We start from the raw sequence: 17,814 nt of genomic DNA, 5'->3' as shown, positions 1-17,814 counted from the left end.
GTCCCTTCTGTCAGCTCCTCGGAGGCGGTGCCAAAAGCTTCACCCCTGCCTAAGTTTTTTTTATCACAGTAGAAAAAAATATATATAGAAATAAACTTTTTATTTTACAACAAATGGGTTTTAAGCATAGAATATATTATGAGCTATTCATGTAATATGCAGAATAAGTCCTGGAATAATTTATGTAGTCGCATGTGCGCACCTATGTTGGTACTTGTGCCGTTATTTCATGACAGTATCACTTTTTTTATTTTCTCGTCTATTTTAGGAACATCACTGCCTTAGAATTAAGATCCTGGGTGATTGCTATTATTGTGTGTCTGGCCTTCCGGAGCCGCGTCAAGACCACGCACATTGCTGCGTTGAAATGGGACTCAGCATGATCAAGACTATTAGGTAATTGTTCATTTCTTACTTTCTTTGGGCATGGGGTGAAATTTGTTTTTTGAGCTCAAAACTATAACGTTTGGAAACAAGTCTGTCCCGTAGGTCGGCGATATTATCTTACTTTGTACGGTAATGTATCAGAATAAGCTGTCCTTGTGTGTGTACATGAGGAATAACACTATATGTGGCCATTATATGACCTATACTTTTTGCCTCCGGAGGCTCTGTCTCTACTTTCCAGTTGTCTCTGAGCTAGTGGGTGCACACAAGCTGATATGATGCCGCCCATGCAGAGCATACACAGATATGAGGGTTTCCTGCTCTCTTGTATCACATTTTCAGAAGTAATAGCATCATGGAGCACATTATACAGGAGTACTGAGCAGTGTAGCTGGGAAATAAAACACTGGGAAAGATAAAACATTTTACTAGAAAGCAACCAAGTTGTCTTTTAAGCCCAGGTCCAACTGCAACCTGTGCAACCTCTATAGTTAAACCTAGAAATACCGAGATCTTATTGGTAACAGAACTTGAAGTTGACTTGATATTCTTAGTAAATCACACTCTAGCACTTTAATATAGGACTGCACAGAGGAGCAGTCACGCTACTGCCTCTTGTTTTTATAAGAACCTCCCAGGAGGAGTTCTCTGTCCCAGATCTCGTAGAGGGTCATGGAGCACCTATTTGGAGTATGTAAAAATGATCACGTTGTGCTAGGCAGAAGAAGAAGCCAAATTGGGTCTCTCACTGGATTATGCACTTTTGAGAGAATGAGCGCCTGAGTTTGAAGGTGTTCAACTATAGTTTTTACAAGGGTCTCACATATATACAGTGGAACAATCGATCTTCCAATTTCCTGGAAGAAAAGTAGTAAAAAAAAAAAGTTGAGACGCTGCCTTTTTTCCTTGATGTTTTTAAATCAATTGTTACATGGTGGGAACTGCCAACCCTACCAACTAGACATCTAGTTCTTGGGATCACAAATAGATGCAACTCTTTTCAAAAAGCTTTGGTTTGCTTGGTGGTAATCAGTAGAGGAATACAATTTTGATGACTTGATTAATTGTTGATTATTTATGCTTTTCTTAACGAATCTCTTGGATTACAGATATGTACGATCGAGAACGAAACATGACATTGACATGAGGATTGGAATTCACTCCGGTTCAGTCTTATGCGGAGTACTGGGACTTAGGAAATGGCAATTTGATGTGTGGTCCTGGGATGTGGATATTGCCAATAAGTTGGAATCAGGCGGAATACCAGGGTAAGAGATGAATCATCAGACCTTCTATTTGAGTTATCTAATCAGCCTAGCAATATAGGAACACCGGACCATCTTGGTGTGACAAATGATAGTATAAACCTTTACTGGGAGTACAGGGAGTTACGGCCACCATACACCTTATACTAATGGCAACTGAACTTGCCGATATCAAGGGGTTCAAACAATTGTCTAATGTGCATGGAAGCGCTGGTCGACTGATCATTGGAAGAGATGTTGATTAGACAAGTCCAGCTTCGAACTGCCGATTGCATTGTTTTCCCGCAGATAAATCGCCGGCTGATGTGTCAATCGGTGGTTTTCTCATAGAGAACACTGCGGTATATGGGAGAGTCGGCTGAAATAGCTGTTGGCTGAAGGACCTGTTAAAGTATCAACAGCCATCTAATGTATATGGCCGGCCTTACATTCAGATCTGCTAAGTGATCCGTCTTCTTTCAGTATATTATTCTGTCATTTATTTTGATAAGGGTGAACCTTCATTCTCCTTTCATGGGGCTTCCAGAAAGAGGCAGACCATTCCTGGATGTTAAGGTCCTGTGGTAATGGAGTGATGAGAACTTGCCTAGGGATATTGTCCCCATGGGAGCTACAGTGCTGGCAAGCAAAGAACTTGAAATGCACTCAAGTCATGAAAATGTAATCTTCTTGTAATGATTTCACCCCTCAGTGCTGAGCTGTCTGTGCAGTGATTGACAACTCAGTTGACCAGTCTGGCGCAGGAGCGTGCTGAGCTGTCTGTCCAGTGATTGACAGCTCAGATGACCAGTCTGGCGCAGAAGAGTACTGAGCTGTCTGTGCAGTGATTGACAGCTCAGTTTTCCAGTCTGGCGCAGGAGCGTGCTGAGCTGTCTGTGCAGTGATTGCAGCTCAGATGACCAATCTGGCGCAGGAGCGTGCTGAGCTGTCTGTCCAGTGATTGACAGCTCAGATGACCAGTCTGGCGCAGGAGCCTGCTGAGCTGTCTGTGCAGTGATTGACAGCTGATTTGACTAGTCTGGCGCAGAAGAGTACTGAGCTATCTGTGCAGTGATTGACAGCTCAGATGACCAGTCTGGCGCAGGAGCGTGCTGAGCTGTCTGTGCAGTGATTGACAGCTCAGTTTTCCAGTCTGGCGCAGGAGCGTGCTGAGCTGTCTGTGCAGTGATTGACAGCTTAGTTGACCAGTCTGGCGCAGGAGTGTGCTGAGCTGTCTGTGCAGTGATTAACAGCTCAGTTTTCCAGTCTGAGATTGGGAAGTACTGAGCTCTCGTCAGGTGCTTTCAGATTCCATTATTGCTCAGCTACTGTATTTAACTGAGCTGGCAGTCCCGGATAGCCGTCAGCCGAAGCTTCAGCTAAGTGTTGTTCGATTACTCTTTACCTTATATTTTGCTTATTGATCTATCGCTGCCGGACCTTGGACCTCTTTCCTGCCATCTGTCTGTTTTTATCACCTTTGCTCTGATCCGCTATCCTGGTACTTTGACCTCGGACCGTTACCTGACTACAACTTTGTCTCTTCCCTCTGTTTATGACATACCCTCATGGCTATTGACCTCTGACTCCTCGATTATCCCAACTAACAGCTTGTCTGTAAGAAGTTCTCAGCGTCACACTTCTGTTGCTCATGATTTTTTATTTTTGCTCCCCATCCTCTATGTCCACCATTGTAATGCCTCATTCAAATGTCAGTGATCATTTTTCATTTGCAAAAATTGATTGATATTCATCAGGCCTTACGTGCTGTATATGTGAGAAACCATGTAGGTGAAAAACAAACTTCAGATGCATTGTTCACGTCTCAAATAGTTCAGTTTTGCTCAGATACAACTACATGTAGCAGGAGCCTCATATATGTTAAAATCTAGTTGAAGCTAAGAAGTAGTGGAACCAAATTCAATAATTTCGTTCAAGAAGTTGTTCATTTTCCAAGTTCCTCCAAGAGTAAAAGACACCACAATGAATATTTAATACTGAAACCCGGTGCCATGGACAGACAGGGGGGCCCACTCACCGTCGGGGACACCGGCGCGATATGGAGCCCGTGAGTCGGGGGTGTCTGATGCCAGCACTGGCACCCCCCCTTAAATTGTTTCCAATACTCACTTCTCCTCATTCCCCGCTGCTCTGGTCTCCTCAGCGTCGTCTGACTCTGTGTCACGTCTCTACAGCGCGAGACCAGAGTAGGAGAGACAGGAGCAGCGGGGAACATGGAGAGGTGAGTATTTGATGATTTATTTTTTTATGAATATAGCAATATATGGGCCCATTATTCTGTAGGGAGCAATATAGGGGACCAATTATATTGTAAGGGGCAAGACATAGGGCCCATTATACTGTATGGAGCAGTATATGGGGCCTATTATACTTTATGGAACACTATGTGGGCCAATATACTGTACGGAGTAAAATATGGGGCCATGATACTGTATGGAACAATATACAGGGCTCATTATACTGTATGCAGCATTATATGGGGACCTTTATACTGCATGGAACAATATAGGGGCCCCATTATACAGTATGGAGCAATATATGGGGCCCATTATACTGTCTAGAGTAATATATGGGGCCCATTATACTGTATAGAGTAATATATGGGGCCCATTATACTGTATAGAGTAATATATGGTGCCCATTATACTGTATGGAGTACTATATAGGGCCCATTGAAATGTAGGGAGCACTATGTTGGGCCCATTATACTTTATGGAGCAATATATGGTGCCCATAATACTGTATAGAAGTCTATGTGGTACACATACTACTGTATGGAGGACTGTGTTGCCCATAATACTGTATGGAGGACTATACTGTACAGTAGAGATGAGCGGTGTTCGACTCAAACTGTTCGCCAATTTCAAATTCGAGCTGTTTTGGGCGGTGTTCGAGTCGTTCGACGAACCCGAACAATTTGCTTAAAATTCGGCTGTTCGAGTTTCTGTTCGATAACTGTTCGTTCACCAAAAGCCTAGCTTGATTTGCACATTAAAACTGTTTATCATTGTTAATGGACTGTTTCAGTGTATAGTGGGCAGGGGATAGATCTGTGCTGAAATAACGCAGATCTCCATTTTTTTTTTCTTTCCCTCATTTACAGAGGGGCGGTGCAGTCTCTCAGCCTATCAGCAGTGCGCACACACACAGCAATGTGCATGTGATGCAGACAAGCAAGGGCATGTGTCATTGGCTGTGTATGTCACATGTCACTCCTTGCCCAATGAGAACCAGCCATTTGCCCCGTCGCCACCATTTCCTCACTGCTGCAGCTTAGTGTTAGACGGCACCGCTGCTTCTGTGGGCGCTATACAGACTAAGAGTCTTTTTTGGGGCTGAATTTTCTGAGAGATAGGTTTAGGGAGTCTGGAGTCAGGACAAGTTGTAATATCAGCCCTTTTCAGGGTAGGTTACAGCAGTTCATAGCACTGTTTGCCAGGCAGGTCTGAGCCAGTGCTGTGCAAGTGTTAGTCACAGCATTTGGTGTAATCTAGCTCAGCCAATCCTTTTGGGCTAGTAGCATTGTCTGATAGTCATCTGAGTAGCCCGCCTGTGAAGCTAGCTACACCGCCTGTGTATCTCAATTTTTACTGCATCTAACCCAGTAAATCATTTTGGGCCTAGTACTACAGTTTGGCCACTCAGTTCTGCTCGGTTTCCATCCATCGTTTTTTGTGCCAACAACTACAGATACAGAGTTGCCAATTAGGGTTGAGCGACTTTTATTTTTATAGGATCGGGTCGGGTTTCACGAAACCCGACTTTCTCAAAAGTGGGTTGAGTGAAATCGGCCGATCCTATAAAAAAGTCGGGGTCGGGGTCGGCCGAAACACGAAACCCAATGCAGTGCAATGGGATACTATGGTTCCCAGGGTCTGAAGGAGAGGAAACTCTCCTTCAGGCCCTGGGATCCATATTTAAGTGTAAAATAAAGAATCAAAATAAAAAATATTGATATACTCACCCTCGGACGCGCCCTGGTACTAACTGGCAGCCTTCCTTCCTAAGAATGAGCGCGTGCATGACCTGCGGTGACGTCACGGCTTGTGATTGGTCCCATGAGCGGTCACATGGGCGGCCGCGACCAATCACAAGCCGTGACGTCATCTAAGGCCCTTCACGCGCTCATTCTTAAGAAGGAAGGCTGCCGGAAAGAAGCAGGGCGCGTCCGAGGGTGAGTATATACCTAATAGGAATATACTCACCCTCGGCTTCTTTCCGGCAGCCTTCCTTCCTAAGAATGAGCGCGTGAAGGGCCTTAGATGAAGTCACGGCTTGTGATTGGTCGCGGCCGCCCATGTGACCGCTCAGGCGACCAATCACAAGCCGCGACGTCACCGCAGGTCATTCATGCGCTCATTCTTAGGAAGGAAGGCTGCCAGTTAGTACCAGGGCGCGTCCGAGGGTGAGTATATCAATATTTTTTATTTTGATTCTATATTTTACACTTAAATATGGATTCCGATACCGATTTCCGATATCGCAAACATATCGGAACTCGGTATCGGAATTCCGATACCAGATTCAGAAGATCGCCGACCTCATGGCCGACCCCACACAGGGGTCGGGTCGGGTTTCATGAAACCCGACTTTGCCAAAAGTCGGCGACTTCTGAAAATGGCCGACCCGTTTCGCTCAACCCTATTGCCAATTATTAAAGCACCAAAATTAGTGGCAAAAGGCCTGTTGCTGGTGGAAAGGGGAATTGGTGTGTTGGAAAGGGAAAAAAAGGTTGTGTCCGTAGGGTAGGTGATAAAGCAACAATAACATCTGCATAAGAAAGACCATCTTCCAGCCAAAGTAAGATGTCTACTTCTTTTCGTGGACAATCTTATATGATCCCTTTCTTACAACCATCGATACGAGCATAGCTACAAATTCCAGATGAGGCACAAAAACAGCAGGTGCTTAATAATAATAATAATAATAATAATAATAATTTTTATTTATATAGCGCCAACATATTCCGCGGCACTTTACAATTAGCGAAGACATGTACAGACAATAAATTCAATACAAGTTAAGACAATTTAAACAGTGACATTAGGAGTGAGGTCCCTGCTCGCAAGCTTACAATCTACAAGGAAATGGGGGGACACAATAGGTGAAAAGTGCTTGTTATTTCAGGTCTGGCAATTATAATAAATAGGGATTTTCATATAAAGCTGCAAGATCCGGTCATCAGCCCGTGTGTTTAAGTGCAATAGTCAAGTATCAAGTGCAGTTATCATGTGCATGGAGGGTGTGGAGACAGATGATTAGTAGGGTGCAGATTCAGAGTAATATTTGGAAGGAGGGAACAGGGCAAAGTTAGGTTACTGAGTAGTTGATCTAGTAGGCTTGTTTGAAGAGATGGGTTTTTAAAGTGCGCTTGAATAGGTCGGGGCCAGGTATCAGTCTGATCATCTGGGGAAGTGCATTCCAGAGAGCTGGCGCAGCACGAGAGAAGTCTTGAAGACGGAGGTGCGTGGTTTGGATTACAGGGGATGTTAGTCTTAGGTCATTTGTAGAACGGAGGGCACGTGTAGGACGATAGACTGAGATGAGAGAGGAGATATGTCGATGCAGAACTGTGGAGAGCTTTGTGGGTGAGAGAGATGAGTTTATACTGGACCCTGTAGCGAATGGGTAGCCAGTGTAATGACTGGCACAAGATGGAGGCATCGATGAAGCGGCTGGACAGAAATATGACCCTGGCTGCCGCATTCAAGATGGATTGGAGAGGAGAAAGTTTGGTAAGAGGGAGACCGATCAGAAGAGAGTTGCAGTAGTCCAGACGAGAATGAATAAGAGCGACAGTAAGAGTCTTAGCAGTGTCAAAGGTGAAAAAAGGTCGGATTCTGGAGATGTTTTTAAGATGCAGGTGACAGGAGCGAGTGAGTGATCAGATATAGGGAGTAAAGGAAAGTTTGGTGTCGAATGTGACCCCAAGACAGCGGGCATGCTGCTTGGGAGTTATGGTTGAACCCTCCAGGGTAATTTCGATGTTGGGTGTAGTGAGGTTAGTAGAAGGGAGAAACACAAGAAGTTCCGTTTTGGAGAGATTTAGTTTCAGATAGAGGGAGGACATGATGTTAGAGACAGCAGACAGACAATCCTTGGTATTTTGAATTAGGGTAGGGGTGATGTCAGGGGAAGAAGTGTATAATTGAGTGTCATCAGCATAGAGATAATACTGGAACCCAAATCTGCTGATTGTTTGTCCAATAGGGGCTGTGTATAGAGAGAAGAGGAGGGGGCCTAGGACTGGGCCCTGCGGAACCCGATAGTAAGGGGACGAGGAGAGGAAGAGGAGCTGGCAAAAGATACAGTGAAGGAGCGGTCAGAGAGGTAGGAGGAGAACCAGGAGAGGGCTGTGTCCTTGAGGCCTATAGAGCGGAGCATAGTGAGGAGGAGCTGGTGATCCACAGTGTCGAATGCTGCGGAGAGATCCAGGAGAATCAGCAGGGAGCAATGACCTTTGGATTTAGCTGTTATTAGATCATTAGAGACTTTAGTGAGGGCAGTTACAGTGGAGTGTAAAGAGCGGAAACAAGATTGTAAAGGGTCGAGAAGAGAGTTATCTGGGAGATAGAGGATTAGACGGGAGGTTACCAGGCGTTCCAGGAGTTTAGAGATGAAGGAAAGGTTAGAGACAGGTCTGTAGTTAGCAGTGCAGTTCTGGTCCAGGGATGGCTTTTTAAGTAAAGGGGTTATGATTGCATGTTTAAATGAGGAGGGAAAGATACCTGAAGAAAGAGAGAGGTTAAATATTTTAGTCAGGTGAGTGGTGATCACTGGTGAGACAGACTGCCGGAGATGTGAAGGAATGGGGTCACTGTTGCAGGTTGTAGGCTGAGCAGAAGCGAGGAGCTTGGAAACTTCTTCTGAAACAGGCTCAAAGATGTCTAGTGAGCTTGAGGTGTGGCAGGGAGGGGGATCCAGGCACTGAGGAGATTGGGCTGAGATATCCTGATGGATGTGGTTGATTTTTTTCTAGGAAATAAGTGGCCAGATCCTCACCACTGACATTGGTGATGGGGTCCAGTACTTTAGGTTTCAGGAGGGATGTTAAAGTTTCAAAAAGTCGTTTTGGGTTGTTGGATAGTGAGGTGATGAGGGTGGTGAAGTAGGATTGTTTGGCTAGATGAAGGGCAGTGTTATAGGTTTTGAGCATGACTTATAGTGGATGAAGTCTTCTGCTAAGAGAGATTTTCTCCACTGCCGCTCTGCACACCTTGAGCAACGCTGAAGAAAGCGTGTTTGCATAGTGTGCCGGGGCTACCATTGTCCGTGTCGGGTTTTTCTGCGTGTAGAAGGTGCTGCTTCATCTAGGGCATTCTTCAGTGTATTATTGAAGTGTGACAATGCTAAGTCTGGACAGAAGAGGGAGGAGATGGGGGCTAAAGATGTGTGGAGATTGTCCATAAGCTGCTGGGTATTAATGGTACTTGTATTCCGATAAGTGTGGTAAGTGGGGGTGTCCCGGGTAGGGAGACAATTCTTCACAGAGAAGGAAAGAAGGTTGTGGTCCGAGAGCGGGAGAGGGCAGTTAGTAAAGTAATGCAGAGAGCCGGGACGGGAGAAAACCAGGTCCAGAGTATTCCCGTCTTGATGCATAGAAGAATTAGTAAACTGTGAGAGGCCGAATGATGAAGTTAGAGAAACAAGATGAGAGGCAGATTGGGAGAGGGGATCATTGATGGGGATGTTAGTCTCCCATGATGAGGGCGGGGATGTCACAGGATAGAAAGTGAGTAAGTCAGGTGGCAAAGTGGTCTAGAAACTTGCAGCAGAAGCCTGGAGGGCGATAAACAACAGCCACTAGCAAGGAGAAGGGCTTAAAGAGTCTGACCTCTTGGACTTTGAAGGAAGGAAATGTAAGTGAGGTAACCGGGGGGATGACCTGGAAAGCACATTGTGATGAAAGGAGCAAACCAACACCTCCACCATGTCTGTTCTCAGGTCTGGCGGTATGTGAAAATTTCAGCCCACCAAATGAGAGAGCGGCAGCGGCAGTGGTGTCTGAATGCTGGATCCAGGTTTCTGTAATAGCCAGAAGGTTAAGGGAATTAGAGAGGAAGAAATCATGAATGTAAGTTAGTTACACACAGACCGTGCATTCCAGAGAGCACAGTGGAAAGCGATAGGAGAAGGCATGCACTGAATGTTAATAAGATTAGCAAGGTTTCTATTTGTAGCTGGAGGAGAGTAATGTATGCTGGTGGAGGGAGGCCCAGGGTTGGGGGAGATGTCGCCTGCAACTAGTAAAAGGAGAAAAAACAGAAAGAGCAGGTGGTGGGATGATTTGTATGAACGTTTTGAGTGCTGCATGGAGGTATTTGATGGTTTGGAGTGGGTAAGAAATGTCAGTAGAGCCTCAGAGTTATACATGGGAGAGGGGAGAAGGGAGGGGTGGATATGGAGTGAGTGCACAGAATGTGTTAAAGGGCAGGTTGTGAGAAAGCAGAAGTAAAAACAAATAAGAAGCAGATTGATATGATCAATGCATAATGCAGTACGACTGACCAAGAAGCATGGTTGTTTGGAAAACGTATGCACCTTACCTATCTCCTGCCCTGTCCAACTGCCAAGCACTTGATCCTGTTGCACTTAATATCTGTTGCACGCACGACCCCGCGCACGTGCTATCCCAACTAGACTAAATATATATGAAATGAAATGACTGCTACCATCAGGCACCAAATGGCCACAATCAGCAATTAGCCAATTAGCAAGGTGCTTGAACGGATATCAAGTGCTCATTCAGGTGGGCTCTCCTCCACCTCAACTTCAACATCACAAATCATCCAGTCCTCAGAGGTGTCAACCCAATCGCACTGCTTCCTCAGAGCTCCCAAGTCTCCAGCCGCCCATCTGAGTATGGAGTAACACAGATGGTTGAGTCTGCAGAGCTGTTTACTCATATTATAGCCTGGGAATCAGAGGTCTGCTCCAGAGCTTCTGTGAATCTAGACGATGAAATGATCTGCTCTGATGCCCAGAATCTTTGTGAGTCGGATCCAGGCCCAGATGAAGAAGGTTCTGAGCATAATGTAGACCCTCATTCTCAAACTGTAACTCCTGTTGATGTAGACAATGAGGAAGATGATGATGAGACTGAGATACCTGATTGGAACGAAAACTTGACTTTTCGGTCAGGGCAGGAAGAGGTTGGCTCTGAGGATGATGGGTGTGAGAACACACAGGGTGATGATGACGAGGTTGGAGACCCCACTTATTGTCAACACACAGTCCGCCTGTCCATGAGGTCAGCAGAGGAGGTGGCGGATGCTAGTGATGAGTCTGACGACAAGGTTAGGTTGTGCCTTCCTGGACAGAGACGGAGTACTGGAAGCACGTCAACAACTGCATCCTCAACCACAACTGTGCCTCTGAGCCCAAGTCGTGGTGGCTCTTCAGGTCGCATGGGCTCTAAGCCTTGCATAGCCTGGGCATTTTTTGAGATCGCAAAGGATTGACCCGACTCATGTTGTCTGTAAGATTTGTCACCAAAATCTCAGTAGAGGCTAAAAAATGAATAGTTTGAGTACTTCATGCATGAACCGTCACATGGATATGAGGAAAAAGTTGCAGTGGGAAGCTCACTTTGCTACAATGCAGCCTAGTGGGCCGGGCCAACCACCGTCTGCCCCATCAAGTGCATCCGCAGCCTCTTCATCCTCTGTGACTGTGGTGACAGCAGTCACACATGGTTTTGGACGCAGACCTTCCACCTCTTTAGCCGCAACAGCCAGTGTGATTGGCAGGTCGTCAGGACATTTGCAAGTGGAAACACCTGCTGGTGTTGAGGGCTCTCCGGCATCGAGACCACCACATTTTGATCAAGGCAACATAATATCTCCGCCTGCACCTTCCTCACAGACCAGCAGTTTGCCGGGGACACCCTACTCAACCCCGTCTAAGCATGGCAGCCAGCCCTCGGTCCCTCAGATGTGGACAAGTAAAAGACCATTTCCTCCTAGCCATGACAAAGCTAAGAGGTTGAATTTCACCATATGAAATGGCATGGAAGACTCATCAGATGAGGGAGACCTTGATCAAATTTCTGTTGTGTGAGGTTGGGGGGAAAGGGCAGAGGAAGGAAGCATGATTCTCACCTCGCCGCCACCAAGACAACAAGGACTTGGTCCTCCTGGATGCACAAGACACTTGAGTGCCTTCTTGCTGCGCTACCTGCAACATGACCCTCGGATTGTCAGAATCCGAAGTAATGCCGACTACTGGGTTGCCACACTCTTAGATCCCCGGTACAAAAGTAAATTTGGCGAAATAATTCCTGCCATAGAAAGGGATTCACGCATGCAGGAGTATCAGCAGAGACTGTTACAGAATCTTACATCTGCTTTTCCACAAAACACCAGTGGTGCACGTAGTGAATCTCTGAGTTCTAACTTGCCAACCATGGGACTGTCGAGTCATCACTTAAACCGTAACAGTAACATCGTATCTGGTGGTAACAGCAATTTTTTCCAATCGTTTCAAGAATTTTTTAGGCCATCCTTTGCAAGGCCACAGGAGACAAGAAGTCTGACGCATAGCCAACGCCTAGAGAGGATGGTACAGGAGTATTTCCAAGTTAACATCAATGCCATGACTGTGGAACTGGACCTTTGCTCATTTTGGGCTTCCAATCTGGAAAAATGGCCTGAGCTCACCACTCACGCCTTGGAGATCTTGTCATGCCCCGCAGCCAGCGTTTTCTCTGAACGTGTGTTCAGCACTGCTGGTGGTGTGCTGACAGATAAGCGCACGCGGCTGTCCAGTGACAATGTAGACAGACTAACGTTCATCAAGATGAACAAATCCTGGATCCGCAAGGACTTTTCTACCCCTGTGTCATCCTGGGGAGACTAAAAGCTTGATGATTTTTGAAAATCACCTCACCAATCATTTTAAGAAACTCTGGCGAAATTGATGCCACTTACGTGGTGTCTGTACCCCAATTTTTGGAAAAAATGGAGACTCTTTTTGGAGTCCCCTTGCTGTGTTTTACATGACGTTGCCATCGTCAATTCCAGGTGGGTGGGGTCGCTCCCCTTTTAACCTTTAGAAACTACATACACTATGGCTTTGGGTAACACAGATGGTTGACTCTGCAGAGCTGTTTACTCATACTATGGCCTGGGATTCAGAGGTCTGCTCCAAAGCTTCAGTGTCTGCTAGTCAGCAGAGTAGCCCACCCATGAAGCAAGCTACACAGCCTGTTTATATAATTAATAATTTTTAACTGCATGTAGCCCAGGCAATACTTTGGGCCTAGTAGCAGTTTCTGCTACTCAGCAGCGTACCCCACCCATGAAGCAAGCTACACCGCCTGTTTATCTAAGTGCTAAGTTTTAACTGCATCTAGCCCAGGAAATCCTTTTGGGCCTAGTAGCATTTTTTGCTACTCAGCAGAGTACCCCACCCATGAAGCAAGCTACACCGCCTGTTCATCTAAGTACTAATTTTTAACTGCATCTAGCCCAGGAAATCCTTTTGGGCCTAGTTGCATTTTGTGCTACTCTGCAGAGTACCCCACCCATGAAGCAAGCTACACCGCCTTTTCATCTAAGTACTAATTTTTAACTGCATCTAGCCCAGGCAATACTTTGGGCCTAGTAGCAATTTCTGCTACTCAGCAGAGTACCCCACCCATGAAGCAAGCTACACCGCCTTCTTCCTTTCTCAATCTAACCCCTCAGCTCTGGGGTGTCCACTCTCCCTCCAGCTCTCTCCTTCTCGCAGGGGGACTACCGCGTGTATTCACACTGTGGCGAATCTTTTGGGCCCAGGCATAAGAAGGTAATGGATAATACGTGCCCCTTTAGAAATGTCCATGACGACCCATTCGAGGAAGCAACTAAACGCCTCAAATAGTGAGCAGGATATGGAGCACCCCATGGGTAAACAGCGATCTATGTAGTATGCTTCTTCACAGAAGCAGCCCAATGGGAGGACACTAATCAGAGGCACAGGTAGTAACCGGAACACCCCCTCAATGTCTGTTTTGGCCATTAGGGTGCCCCTTTCCAACTTTTTTTTGACCTACCTGCCTCGTCAAAGGAGGTACATATATATAGTATTGTACTTGGTTCTGCATCGATGTTGTCGTTTACTGACCTGCCCCTTGGATATGACAAATGGTGGATTAGTCTGAATGTATTGGGTTCCTTTTTTGGCACGACTCCCAATAGGGATACCACTACGTCTTCAAAGGAAAGTGTTGTGAATGGACCCGCCACCATTCTACCTAAAGATATTTCTTTTTTTACATTTTTTTGTCACGACGTCTGGGTGTTGGTAGAGTGATTTTATATTTTTACTTCAGCCTTTCTTGATTTTAGAAGGGCATGACATGCCAATATCTGTGTCTCCTCCTCCTTCTACTCCTCCACCTCTTTTCTTTTCGCATGACTATATGTACTTGTGACTTTTCCATGTGTTTGTTGTGTCTTCTGAGCAGTTTGTCAGCTTTTGGACACCTTTTAAGGTGTTTTCTATGTGTTTTCTATGTGTTTGTATGTGTTTGTGTTTGCCTGCCATTGGTTTCAATGGGGTTTGACGGTGTTTGTCAAACGTTCGACGAACATTCGTCGAAAACGTAATGTATGAAATAAGTGAAATCTTTGGCATTGTACTATACCTAGTTTTCTCTGCTGCATCTGTGCATCATGAATATTTTAAAGTGGTCCACAGAGACTCTTTTGCCCCGGGACCCACGAAAACCTGGAGCCAACCCTGGGTCCATGTGAAAGACAGTTTTGTTATTGGAGGACTCTCCTGTATGATGTCGTGAGATGGCCATCTTTGGAAAAAAAAAAAGATTTTTGCAATACTCCTTTGGAAAATGTTTATGCTATATGTGTCTATGTCTAGCAAACCAGTGGTTGTGATGTGAATTTCAGCCTACTAAAGGTTTTGCTTACATGGCGTGATAATAATGTATTGAATTTGTCCACATGAAATTTGAGCCCTTAAAGAAGTTGTCCAGTGAAGATAAGTTATTTCCAATCCACAGGACAGTTGATAACTTAAATATTGGCAATGGGAAAGCAAACCATTGGGTCCTTCACAATGTGTAAAATTAGAAAACCATATCTTCAATGGGACACTTTTATACACTTTAGAATGGAGATGCACATTCCCTATGGGAGTTTTCTCCAACTCCGGTCCTTAAGAGCCACCAACAGGTCATGTTTTCAGGGTTTCCTTAGTATTACCCAGGGGATGGAATTCTTGTTTGTTCATGTGATGCAATTATCACCTGGGCAATACTAAGGATATCCAGAAAACACAACCTGTTGGTGGCTCTTGAGGACTGAAGTTGGTGAACACCACCCCATGAGGTTACATTTTCCCAGCTTTTTCTGGCAGCCCCATAGGGAATGAATCGAATAGTGGTTGGGCATGTTCACTGCCGTTTCTTTTCAAATGGAATCAAAGTGCCCCATTCTGCCCATCGGTGCAGGTCCCAATGGTCGGATCCACACCGATCTATAAGTTATCACCATTCCCGCAGAACGGTGGTAGGCCAGCTTCACCGAGACAGCTGAGTTTTTCCGCATTGTGATGTATATTTTTCTTCCACATAAATGTATTCCTTTCTAACATTGCTTTTATTTGCTCCTTAAAGGAGAATTCATATATCAAAAGCTTCTCTTGACTGCCTTAATGGGGATTACAATGTAGAAGAAGGCCACGGCAAGGAAAGAAATGAGTTTTTGAGGAAACATAATATTGAGACCTACCTGATAAAACAACCTGACGAGAACCTTCTGACGCTCCCAGAAGACATAGTGAAAGAAGCCGTGAGTCCGACAGACAGGAGAAACAGCGGCGCAACTTTTACCGAAGGTTCCTGGAGCCCAGAACTTCCTTTCGATAACATCGTGGGCAAGCAGAATGTAAGTCAAACTTTATCTAATGTCACCGAATATAAGGCATGCTTGAGCGGATCTCAGTAGTAGAAGCCTCAGAGGGAACACATCCATCTTTAACCTTTTCTCTTAACATGAAACATCAAGTGATTATGCAAAACCCTCTTGAGGGCAGAATTAACCTACCGAATGTATCGTTAGAAGGAAATGCCAACCATAGCGATCAAAATGGACTCCCTTTTAGAAGGGATGAAATAAAAATGTTACAAGATGATAGAACAAACCCACTGGATGTACGATTTACCACCTCGTATTGTATGTGCTCCCCACCCTCTCCTCCCTTAAGGCAGATGGATATGCAAAGTGCATGCAATGGTGCATGAACTAGAAGACCCATATTGTAGGTTAACGCTGTAGGAAAGTCAACCTCTTTATGCAACCGTTAGCATATTCATGAAAATCGCATCTGAAAACAGATAGAGCCATGCTGTCAGACAACCATGCCCATGGGTGAGAAGTCTGTGGGGTAGAATTTATGGGATGTTATTTTCTTTGAGGACCCTCAATAGAGTAGTGTCCTGTCCACTTCTGGAGCAGAATTATCATCTCTTCTGCCTAGAGTAAGCCCCTTTGACCCACTTCTTATAGTATTGTCCCTCGATTCAGAAGCTTAGACTATGATTCGTGCTTTCTAATATGAAGCCTAACGATGTGAGGTTTGGTAGATAGGTGAGATCGTTTTCACCTGAGCCAATATTACAAAAGGTTGAGAAAGTTATTTTAAGATATTATTCGCTATAACATTTCTGAAGCAAAAAAAACAACAAAAAAACATCATAAAGGGCTTTTTCTTTCCGAGGAGTTATTATTAAGAGTTTGCAGTACCATTCATGGCCACCACACAATATGGCGCTGTGCCGCTTTGATCAGGTGATCGGTGGGAGTGTCGGGAATCAGACTCACCACTGATCCCATAATTTGACATCTAAATCATCAATATTAAAGTTTCAGAAAAGCATTAATTTGCTTTTGCTTTGATAATCTAAATCACTATGTTCCACCTTCATCCATTACAGTGTAAGCGTCATCAACTCTAACAATTAAGTAAAAAAATTGAGTTTAAATTCTTTTTATTTTTTCTATTTCTTTTCTTCATACTGTTTTTTTCCACTCTTTTATCCTTTTTTTTTACAATACCTGCTCCACATACAGTATAATGACTTTTACTTCTATACCATTTCCTCATATATCTGCATTTTCTACAGTTTTTTTCTCATCTAATATCTTCATCTATTGAATCTTCTCATGCAATATCTTTATTTTTGTGTCTTCTCGCATAATTTCTTTTTATTCATCTTCTCATACAATATTTGCTTTTTATCTTCCATTTTTTCTCCTCATCATTGTCTTCCCGTTTAGCTGCTCTTCATATATTGTGTTGTTCTGCATCTTCTACAAAATCTTTTCCTATTATAATATCTGCTACTTCTGTATATTCACCCCTCTTGGCATTTTTTTTAATGTTTTGATATCTCACAACCTGTAATTTCACTGTTTTTTAAGGGTTTGCATCAGTTCGTGTAAAGAAAATGCCTACAACTGTGAACATTTGCTTTTCTTATTATTGTGAAGCGAACAACAAATAGGACAAAATAACTGAAGATTTCCATGTGCATAACTATTCAAACCCCTAAAGTCAGTACTTTGTAGAGCCTCCTGCAAGTCACTTTGGATAAGTCTCTATTAGCTTTCCACATCTGGCTAATGGGATTTTTGCCAAATTCCTCAAGGCAAAACTGCTCCAGCTCCATCAAGTTAGATGATTTTCTCTGGTGAACAACAGTCTTCAACTCTGACCACAGATTCTCAGTTGGATTAAGGTGTTTGCTTTGACTCGGCCACTCCAAATCATTTACACTTTTCCCCTTAAATCACTTCAGTGTTGCCTTAACAGTATGCCATGGGTCATTATCTTGTTGGAAGTTGAACCTCTGTCAAGTCTCAAGAATATCCCTGTATTTCGCACCATCCTTCTTCCCCTCGAGTTGGACCATTTTCCCAGTCCTTGTTGCCTCAAAACATCCCTACAGCATGCTGCCACCAGCATGTTTCACTGTGAGGATGGTGTTCTTGGAGTATTGAGCTGTGTTGGTTTGGTGCCAGACATAGCATTTAACTTGGTGGCCAAAACGTTCAATTTTGGTGCCATCTGCCCACAACACCCTAACACATGTATTTTGTAAAACTAAAAATGAGCCTTACAATTTTTGTGTGTAAGTAAAGCTGTCATACACGGACGC

At 44.5% G+C, this 17,814-nt stretch overlaps 1 protein-coding gene across 3 annotated transcripts in view; it reads left to right on the top strand.

The window, feature by feature from the left end:
* ADCY8 (adenylate cyclase 8) overlaps nt 1-17,814 on the top strand; it is a 364,716-nt gene that overhangs the window by 177,261 nt on the left and 169,641 nt on the right. For all 3 annotated transcript variants that reach the window (XM_077271241.1, XM_077271242.1, XM_077271243.1), the window contains exons 5-7: nt 269-396; nt 1,497-1,655; nt 15,271-15,541. In XM_077271241.1, coding sequence (XP_077127356.1) covers nt 269-396; nt 1,497-1,655; nt 15,271-15,541 — 558 coding nt within the window. The remainder of the gene's footprint in view (nt 1-268; nt 397-1,496; nt 1,656-15,270; nt 15,542-17,814) is intronic.

This window comes from Ranitomeya variabilis, chromosome 6, assembly GCF_051348905.1.
Source record: "Ranitomeya variabilis isolate aRanVar5 chromosome 6, aRanVar5.hap1, whole genome shotgun sequence".
In the NCBI taxonomy this organism is placed as follows: Eukaryota; Metazoa; Chordata; class Amphibia; order Anura; family Dendrobatidae; genus Ranitomeya; species Ranitomeya variabilis.
This window is presented reverse-complemented; position numbering and strand designations above follow the sequence as displayed.